Below are 10,705 nucleotides of genomic sequence, written 5' to 3' on the forward strand. Positions count from 1 at the left end.
TTGAGTGAATGTACTTAGTTACTTTATACCACTGCAGGTATCAGGACAAAATGCACGACGTGAAAACATGAATAGCAAACCCCTATGCAGCAGTACACTGTTCGGTACCGTGGTAGAACTGGGTGTCAGGTCCTAAAATAGGACCAGAGCCTGTCATTTAGCAATCGTATAGGTCCCGAGAGGCTAAACTTCTACATCTTGACTTAAAAAATGGGCAGAAAACCTCAGCTGTCAAACCAAACCATCAACTGTCATGTCCAACACACAAACTTTTTTAAATTTGAAGAGTGTACCTGAAAATAGTTTCTTGAGAAAAGAAGAAAAATTCGTTCAATTATTCAGGTATGTTGGGTGACATTTTAGCAAACAAACACAACTTCTAAAAATAAAGCCATTATGGACTGATTATGTATGGTTTATGGCCGCGGCTCTGAATAGACGATGTATTGATGTTGGTATGCTCCTTTAAAAAAACACAATATGGCAATATTAACATAGCAAAACACTCCATGTCACAAGTTAAGAGTGACCCACTCAGTGAAAGCTCAGGTTGCTTTACCAACCAATGTCCTGATGTCACGTGTTTCTCCTCCCTCCTCGTCTATCTATCGTCCTCTCCAGGTTACATGACCATGGGGCCGGTGCAGGCCGCCCAGTGGGCCCAGCAGGGGCCGTTCCCCGGCCAGGCTCAGACCCTGGCCTTCCCGGTGGCTCAGGTGCTCCCCGGCGGTCAGCCCGGCGTCATCTGGAGCCAGGCCAACATCTTCCCGGCCACGCAGCAGCAGTGGGCGGCCATGGGCTACCACGCCGCCATGCTCCAGGGCCTGGTGCCCATCACCACCACCATGTGCCCCCAGGCCTGCGGCGACATGTCGGCCCCCTCCTCCGCCATCACCAGTCCCCAGCACTCGGCCGACCCCGCCCTGTTGTTCCATAGGCAGCTGAGCCTGGGCAGGGAGGGCCTCCTCAGCGGGGACTACGACGCCGGCGAGGGTCCTTCCACTTCTGGAGCCGGAGGTGAGTGGTGGGAAGTACCGTAACCACTTAAATGCCACACGGTGGAGTGGAGACAAATGACTTTTTGTCTATCGATTATTAGTCACCCATTGGAGACTTGAATTCATGGATGTCTTTTTATTTTTGTCACATTCTTAACACATTCCATGCCAGAGGTTAATCTCATAATGTACTCACCAGTGCCAACGTTTTATTGTTGTTTTTTTGTTTTTTTCACATCGCCATAGACCTTGTTAAAATCCTTAAGATTTAGCTCTGCACTGTTTGTACACATCGCGGACATCTCCCTGCTTCTACCAGTGAAAACCACGTGTCAAACGGTGCCTCACTACAAAGAGAAAATGGCGTTTCAGTTTCGTCATTAGAACGGAGGCCGACGGGATCGGCAAAGTGGTGTTACAATGTGGTGTTACAATGAAATGTGCCGTATCGAAAATTGAAAAAAGTGTAATGTGAACTTTTTTTTTGAAAAAAAGGAAAAAGCACCAGTTGGCGTAGATCTACGCGACTGGCACGTGGCGGCTTTAAATAGGTTCGCGTAGATCTACGCGACTGGCACAGCCAATAATTTGATGACCGGCAGCGGTTCCGGTAGGAGACACAAAGAGTCTCCTTTGTGTCTCCTGCTGGAACCGCTGCCTACCGGAACCGCTGGTCATCACATTCTTGGCTTAGGAATGCGACAAAAACGACAAAATATCCATGAATTCAAGTCTCCATGGAGTGACTAATCGATAGAAAAATATGTTTTGGGTGAACTATCCCTTTAACGCAAAACAAACACCAAAAAAATGATCGGTATTCTTCCCCACCGCTGCAGGAGGAATGGCGTGCGGCCTGGCGTCGGCGGGAGTGAGCAGGTGCGGGACACCGTGCATGGTGGGCATCCCCGACACGCTGGCTGGGACGCCGTGCATGGTGGGCATCCCCCCCGACACGCTGACCGGGACGCCGTGCATGGTGGGCATCCCCCCCGACACGCTGACCGGGACACCGTGCATGATGAGTATCCCCCCCGACACGCTGCCCGGGACGCCGTGCATGATGAGCATCCCCGACACGCTGGCCTGCACTCAGCTGCTGCAGCCGTCAGCCACCGTCACCCAGGAGGAGGAAGGCAGCTGTAGTGACCTGGACCTCTCCAGAATGACCCTGAGCCCTGGCACGTCCACGTCGCCATCGTCCGACTCACGTAAATGTTCACTATTTAGTCACTTTTACTTTGGCATCCCTATTTTTGGGTAAAAATAAATACATTTAAAAATCAAAAATGTGAAGGTAGCGGCGCCTTTGATACATTTTGTCATCGATATGTGTTAATAATGTGTTTATAGCCATGTGTCACGTGAAGCTTGACCAATCACTTTGTTGACGGGTCTGACCAATCAGAACGTTGACGGGTCTGACCAATCAGAACGTTGACGGGTCTGACCAATCAGAACGTTGACGGGTCTGATCAATCAGAACGTTGACGGTGAACACGGACAAAGTCAGGTATAGAGCAGGATCCAGCGGCTAGCGCTATAGCTATTTAAAAAAATCACACCTGTGTGAAGGTAGCGGCGCCTTTGATATATTTTGTCATAGATATGTGTTTCTACTAGAGAAACAATATTAAATCTCTGTAAATTTATTTCAAGGCTTCCAGTGGCACTAAATAGTGCCATTGGAAGCTTCCAGTGGCACTAAATAGTGCCATTGGAAGCGAATCACCAAATGCATTCCAAGGTAAGTGGCAAAAACTGAGTTCCTTGGTGAGCAACTGTATTTGAACATCACGTTCATTCAATTTGAACTTATAGGACATCATTATTTCTGTGATATCCTTTGAAGTCATAGGGTCAATGACATTGTTTGTATCCTCGGGGATAACGTCACTCTTTGAGCTCATTTTTGGGTCAATGACTGCGTTTTTCGGCTGCCGAATGAAAGGACTCTTGGACACTAGATCTCCTTTGTCAAACCATTCTCGCATAACGGATGACTGGATCCCCGAACTCAGACTTTCGTCTGTTCATCATTCAAAGATTGTAACGTATAACATTACGTTCTTGTATCTTTCTCTTTCTATTCGTCATATTGGGAAGAATCTTGGACAGATCCCAAGATTCCCAAGATAAAGTTAAATTGAGGATCTAACTTTAAATAACTTACCTAGAAGGAGACTTTAGCCAAATGAATAATAAAATGAAATTATTAAATATTTCTAGATATTACTCATTGTTTATTTAGTCATTGTTTATATAGACATCTAATTCTATATTCATGACATCATAGTGATGTCATGAATAGTAACATAGTGATGTCATGAATAGTGACCAATCAGAACGTTGACGGACCTGACCAATCAGAACGTTGACGGACCTGACCAATCAGAACCTTGGCGAGCCTGACCAATCAGAACGTTGACGCAAAAGCCAGGTATAGAGGGCTAATATCCGCTCTATACCTAAAGGTATAGAGCGGCTAGCGCCGCTAAAAATATAATTGAAGATCTACAAACTCAATCATTGTCTCCACCAGGAGACTATGTTTTCGTTCTCGTCCTTCCGTGTGTCCACCAAGCTAACATTGGTCAAGCTTCACGTGACACGTGACAATATGTTGAAAGGGTGTGCTTTGATTGGCTAGCGAGACGCATGATGAAATAGAGTTCTATAAATAGGTGTGTCACTTCAAAAGATCATTTATATCTTTTGAAGTGAGGTAAGACAGGATTAATCAGGAACAGTACTGGCGGAGACCTGTGCTCCGAGGAGCACATTTTCTAGTCTATTTTTGGATTTTGTCTAATTTGCCCAAAATAGGTACTCCAGGGTTAACCCATTCAATCCGGGAAAGCATCTGTGTCATTTTAGATTTTAGCTAAATAGCAACATAGGTTTTTCAGAAAACTGTTAGGATTTAGAAGACATTTTTCAGTATTAATACTTTTACTTAAGTAAGAAATGTGAGTACTTTTTCCACCACTGAGAGGGGGTATATCAAAAGCACAGGCATGAATTTCCGTCCCATTCCTCCCAGCTAGTCCAACGCTGTAAAGAACCCTCATAATGGAGGGAAATGGAGCTGTAGCTCTTGGGACAGGTCACTGCAGCCATGCAGGCCAGGTCCTGGTGGTAAACAATCAATGATCAATTCCCTCGGTGACCTTTTATTATTTAGTCTGGATTTTTAGCCAAGCAGGCCCTCCTAGACTAGAGCTCTGTTTCAGTGGGTCGGGACCCATGTTTTGGTCGCGCCGGACCAATTTTTATGGGTCGCGAGTTTCGTTTCCAACCAAAAAGAAATATATATATATATATATATATATATTATTTCAAAAGTTTTTCAGGAAATATTGTGAAAATAACTGCAAGCTCACAACATCTCGCAATGCGAGGCGAGGCATTGTGAGCTTGTAGATTGCCTCTTTCCTATGTTATTTGACAATTTAGCCAATGTCTGACCAGTTTTTATGTATATTGTGTTGATTACTTTTGATGTAGTAATGGTCTTTTTTCATTCCATTTCTTTTCTTTTCTTTCTTATTTTTTTTTATATTAAAAAAGGTCTTAAAAGTCCTTAAATTGTCACTTAGCTGTCATCTGGGGACCCACAGGTTGGATCAGTTTGCTGAATTCAGAATGATAATCACGTATATTGTTGACTGTTGTTGCCGTGCAGCATCAACACCAGCTCCACAGCAGAGCTCCTCGTCAGACTGCCCCCCCGACCCCCCCACAGACCTGTCCCCTGTAGACCCAGAGGCCACGCCCAACACCGCCAAGGACGACCAATCGGTGAGTTCCCTTCATCAAGCCATGATTGATGATGGTTAACTGAAAGGAGCTCTTCACCCATGTTCAAGCTATCTTGATATAATTGGTCCTCACTAAAGCTCATTATAAGAGATGGCAACATTTCAGTATACTGGCTCTGTGTCTCAGCAGAGGGCTGTGGACAGTTCAGATACCCGCCTACCAGTGTCATCATCAGTAGGCAGGTTTGGCCATTTAATTGTTTCCCCCTATTTTTTTTATTGATGGCTTCAGTGGCTTCTATTTCAGCGTGCTAACTTTCCAAGAAGAGAATCCACATCCATGACGTCATTGGCAGGCAGGTTTCTGAATTGTCCACATCCCACCAATGAGACACAGAGTGAGTGGCCATCTTGTACTGAGCATTAGTCCCAGTGCAGGGGGCCAGGGGCCCCTTCATATAATTGAGTAATTATATGAAGATGATGTTGAAAATGGGTGAAGTGCTCCAGTGGGTAAGAATGATTCATGATTATGGTACAAAATGTGAACGTGTGTCCCGGTCTTTGTCAGGAGCCTGCTGTCCCCAGGACTGTGTCCCCACAGCCCTGTGAAGTTCCACCTGATCCTCCTCATGAAGACCACACCTGTCCACAAGAAGACAGCTAGAGAGCAGTGCATTCTGGGTAGGGGTGCAACCGTTAATCAAACTGACTATTTTTTGTATGACACCTGCCCCCATTGTGCGACAACCGACAAAGTATGACATAAAGCTGTGGCTAATTTCGTTGATATAATATAAAAAATATAACAAATATTAAAGACTACACGCTTCTTGATTATTCGATTAATCGAAAAAGTAATTTGATTGAATAATCGCTATGAAAAAAATCAATAGTTATAGCTGCCGAGTCTGTGTTCCCGCCTCTTCTTCTCTCCTCTTGTCGTCTTCCTTCTCCGTCTTTTCTTCTCCTCTTCTCTCTCTCTTCTCTGCTCCCTGTCGCTCCCTCCCTCTGTTCCTCTCTGTCATCTTATTATCTCATGGTTGTGTATGTACGTTGGCACTCCTCAGCTTTGCTTCATCATTCCACGTTGTTTCCCGGGTGATATATATGTTTTCTTATTCCATTTCCCTGGCTGTATGCTTATTTATCATGTGTCATTTGTCACTGTGTCTCCTTTGCCCTTGCGGCTCGGTGGTTCGCTGCCAGTTGGAAGAGCCTTGGCTTAAGTTTAAGGCTTTTCTGCCGTTGTGCCCCCTTGCGTCATCCAATCAAGAGTAGCACCGCATTCACAGTAAAGAAGGCACAACGTTGCCACCCGGTGGCCAGTGTTCATAACTGCACTGATGTAGACCCAGGATTGAAGCCAATGCATGCTGCTGTCTTTTCCAGGGGATGGAACGCCTCGTGGCCTAGATACAAGGCTCATCGGGAGGAGAAGAGAGGAGGACAGCAAGCGCTTTACTGGAAAGGGATGAGTGACTATAATGGACGAGCGCATCTCTCACAGCTGGATCACACAGACATGTTCTGTATTGTCATTAAGGAAACATTGGGCAGTTCAGTTCTATCGTAAACTGTCTCTCCTGCAGAGACCACAGACTTTGGCCGTGTTCTCCAGTTGGGGGACCTTCAACCAGGAAGTGACCTTTTTTTGTTTGTTGCTTTTTGACCCTAACAACACAGAAGAACAGGAGGTCATGACCTCCGACCTCTGTCATTAGATATGTGACCATGTACTGTATGCGTGATGAGACTTTTCATGGCCATAGTGACATGGAGGATCCAAATTATTTTTCTGAGACTTTCAGGAGGAAAGCCGTTGTGCGCGCGCACGCGCGCGCGTGTGTGTGTGTGTGTGTGTGTGTGTGTGAGTGTGCGTGCGTATGTGTTCGCGTGTGTGTTTGCACGTGTGCGTGTGTCCGCACATGTGTGTCGTTAAGCTTCACTTTGCTGATGGCCACCATGCAGCTGACTGCTGCAGAGCGGATGGATTTGCCAAAATTGTTCTAGATTTGCTCACATTTGCATGAACAGACTTTGTTTGTGGATCCAGCGGACTCAACTGTGAGGGGGACAGAACCCTGTCCTCTACTGCGTCCCTTTGAACTCGGAAGACATCTAAATAGACCCCCCCCCCCCCCCCCCCCCCGTCCACACACCCCCACATCCCTCTTATTTTGTAAGCTGCAAACTCTTTAGTTGACGTCTCTGAGACGTTAAGAGACATCGAAGCGGTTCGCTGAGGCATCAATATTGAAATCACTTTTGCCAAACATATATTTTGTAAATAAGATATCTCCGCATTCCCCTCACCTGAGCCTCGGTGCCATAAGATAGCTCTCTGCCTCTTGGACGCCAACATCTGCAGTACCTGTGGTTCTCAAGCAATGCCCTACCAGCACCTCTGTTTTGAACATCTGGATGTTTGCTTTGCTTTTTGTTGCCAATTTATTGTTGTTTTACTTTCAAAAACAAAACAGAAACAACGCCAACCTCTTTGTTTCTAGAGTGCGTTTCTGGTTGGCCTGTGACATAAAGAGCTGTGAATCTGTGTTACATAATCATTCCAAGCAATGCCTGCTGTATCCGTCTTAACTCGTTTTGAACTTGACAGACGAAAGAGAGAAATAATCATTAAAGGGACACATTTACATGACTAAAAAACACAGTAGAATGGTTTCCTACACATCCTTGTTTTTAGATATTGTAGATCAGGGGTCTTCAACGGGGGGTCCGGGACCCCTAGGAGGTCCTCAGAGATACTGCAGGGGGGGGGGGGGGGTGACAAGGACATTAGCCGAAAATAGCAGCTCTACAAGCTCACAACACGTCTGCGACACATTGTGAGCTTGTAGATCGGCTAATTTCGGCGAAGAGGTTTGGTGTACAGGGAGAAAAGAGCAGATCAAGTACAGTACAAAGGTCGAGTTTAAAACGTATTGAGGGTTTAAGTGGTTAAATTGTCTGAAAATTCAGATTTAACATGAATCCAATATGTTGTGGGGGGGTCCCTGCTTCATCTCTTCTCTCAGCTAAGGGGTCATTGGCCTGAAAAAAACGTTGAAGACTCCTGTTGTAGATTGACAAAATGGTGGTCCCTTCCTTCACGGTTTGCTTTCTAAATTCCATGCGGACCTGCTGCTCACCTAATCCGGGTGAACCAAATTAAATGAGCCCCTACTGATCTGATAAGACTCAACATCTAGATACAGTATAATACGCCCAGAGACTCTTATATTGCATCTCTATGCCTTATCAGTTGTACAGGTTTATTTTTTTTTCCCCTCTTTTATTTTCTCTGTCATTTTTTTGTTGTTGTTGTCGAAGTCACTGTTCCTCTCGTCCGGTCGATGTAAACAATGAACAGGCCGCTGTCGCAGCAAAGCGTTGGGGCATATTTTTAGGCCCGCTCCACTGAGACAAAAAAAAAAGAAGAAAATGGCCAAAAAGTGGCGACAACTTTATATGATGAAATAATAGAGATATCACTATTTACTTCTAGACCTACGACGGAGATGATAACTGTAACCCTTGCTTGTTGTAAGAAGAACGCAAAAATAGTCCGTAATATTTTGTAAATTTTATTTATGGAATCAAGGATTGCCATGAAAAACAGAAAAGGGACTTTTTTTGTACGTATATTCCCCTCCCCCGTTCACTGTACTCATCCCACTGTTCAGTCACGAATAAAAAAAAACATGTGAATCCCACTTCTTCCTCTTCACACGTTCATTGATTCATCGTACATTATGATGACAATATGTCAACACTGTCATCCATTTCCTAACCCTCTGCCTTTTCAAACTCATCTGACCTTGAGGGCCGCCTGATGGAGGGGAAAGGAACTGGTTATGCTGTCGCCTCACAGCTAGAAGGTCCTGGGTTCAATTCCCGCCGGGGACGCTGTGGGCGCTGGGGGTGTGTTCTCTCCTCCGCGTCATCAGTGCCCATACCCTAGGTGGGGTTGGCGAAAGGGCCTTTCTGTGTGGAGTTAGCATGTTCTCCCCGTGTCCCCTAGGGTAGGTACCCTCACAAAAAAACATGCAGTAATCCTGGTCTCTATACTGCCTCCCCCTGGTCAGCCGGGGCGCCTGATGGAGGGGAAAGGAACTGGTTGGAATAACGTGTTCCTTCCATGCGCTACGTCCTACTGGGGAAACTCCCCCCGGTCAGGTGATAAGAAGCGGCCTGCTCACTCCTCATGCATTGAAGGAAGCATGAGCTCATTTCGGGGCTCTCCCCAGGCTGGCAGAGGGAGAGTAGCGCCCAGGATTACAAGCTTAGGCACTGGGTGAAAAAATATTTTGAGGTGGGGGTCCGCGGCCAAATACATGTAATGTTGGGAGGTCCTTGATATGAAAAAGTTATTTGTGCTCTGGCTTGGATCAGTGGAACTACCGTATTATGTAAGTTGTTATCTATTGGTTTCATAATGAAAAAACACATTAATATTCTTCCCCTACATTATGTTTTTATATTAATGTCATATTATCAATACATTTTGCCAATTATTTGGAAGCCCACTTGCAATATCCTCACGCCCACCAGCAGATGTTCACAGATTTAACCAACAGAGGAGGACACTCCATTCACATGGATACCAGAGATCTACCAGAGGCTCCAGCTGGCTCTATCTGGAAGAAGAATGTTTCAACAGTGTTTTCTTACTCCATATACTGCTGTAAGACATGCCTGGAGAACTGGAATCTCAGAGTTAAGGGCCATCCACACCGAGAACGGTGTAACTATATAACTATATAACGATAACTATAACGATAACTATCAGTGGTGCAAAGTAACATTTACGGTACTCAATTACTGTACTTAAGTACAATTTTGAGGTATTTTTATTTTACTGGAGTATTTCCAATTTTCAGTAGTATTTTTTACTTCTACTCCACTACATCTCAGAGGCAAATATTATACTTTTACTCCACTACAATTATTTGAAAACATCAGTTGTTTGTTTCTTTGCAGATTTTGATTATTGTCACAAAACACACATTAACCACTTCAGCCCTACATTTCGGCCATTGAAAAGTAGAAGTAAGTAAGTAAGTCTACAATTTTTGGAAATCGGAAATACTCCAGTGAAGTACAAACATTCTCAAAATTGTACTTGAGTACATGTACTCAGTTACTTTCCACCACTGGTATTTCCAAGGCTGTTTACAGAATAATAATAGTCCCCTTTAGTTGTTGGGAATTTGAGAACATTATCGTTCATCAGTTTGGATGCTCAGTAGTTATCTTTATAATGATCATTCCTGGTGTGCTGGCCCTTTAACTACTGGGATTCATACATTTTAACAGCAGACTTATTATTTTGCAGGTCTTCACTGCATGGATCTGGTGTCTAATGGTACTGTTGTTTGATTCTGTAATATCCAAAGTCACCAGAGGTCATTGAAACTTACAAACATTTGTTTTTACTCAACGAGCCTGTTACGGGAATCTTCTGTTTGCAAAGCATTCGGCAACGCTGTGATGTTTGCTCTGTGTTTCCCAGCAATATCAAAAGCTTAGGATGATTCGTTCCCCTGAATTGCAATACATAAAACGTGTTTCTGAAAAAACTTTACCGTTTATTCATGAGAAACAAGATTTAGGTGACTCAATCACATGCATCAATTACGTTTAAGATCTATCAGGAGGACATTATAAGCAGAAGCTACTGAAGAGCCAGCTGTTCACCATAAAGTATGGATTTCTCAAATAATAATAATAATAATTATTATAATAATTTCATTTTATTTATTTGTTTGTCTGTTTATTTGGGGAGTGAGGTCCATCCCAGGTCTGTCTCCAGACAGCAGGCACAGCAGGTGAGTCAACACAGAGGTTGAAGTTAACAATTTAACACACATCAGTTTATAATTTATAATATGAACAAGTGTTTGGTCTTCAGCTCTTCGGCTCTGGGTCTCTCTCAGCCTGGGCTAC

General features: G+C 44.4%; 1 protein-coding gene across 1 annotated transcript in view; it reads left to right on the plus strand.

Moving 5' to 3' along the window:
* The window catches only part of LOC311045080 (disabled homolog 1-like), a gene marked incomplete at both ends in the record, with an annotated part of 44,409 nt that extends 38,983 nt beyond the window's left edge, over positions 1-5,426 (plus strand). The window contains 4 exons of the mRNA XM_084056889.1: positions 622-1,024; positions 2,025-2,209; positions 4,684-4,799; positions 5,331-5,426. Coding sequence (XP_083913015.1) covers positions 622-1,024; positions 2,025-2,209; positions 4,684-4,799; positions 5,331-5,426 — 800 coding nt within the window. The remainder of the gene's footprint in view (positions 1-621; positions 1,025-2,024; positions 2,210-4,683; positions 4,800-5,330) is intronic.
* Between the last annotated feature and the right edge of the window lie 5,279 nt (positions 5,427-10,705).

This window comes from Gymnoscopelus microlampas (assembly GCF_963454915.1).
Source record: "Gymnoscopelus microlampas genome assembly, chromosome: 5".
Classification (NCBI taxonomy): domain Eukaryota; kingdom Metazoa; phylum Chordata; class Actinopteri; order Myctophiformes; family Myctophidae; genus Gymnoscopelus; species Gymnoscopelus microlampas.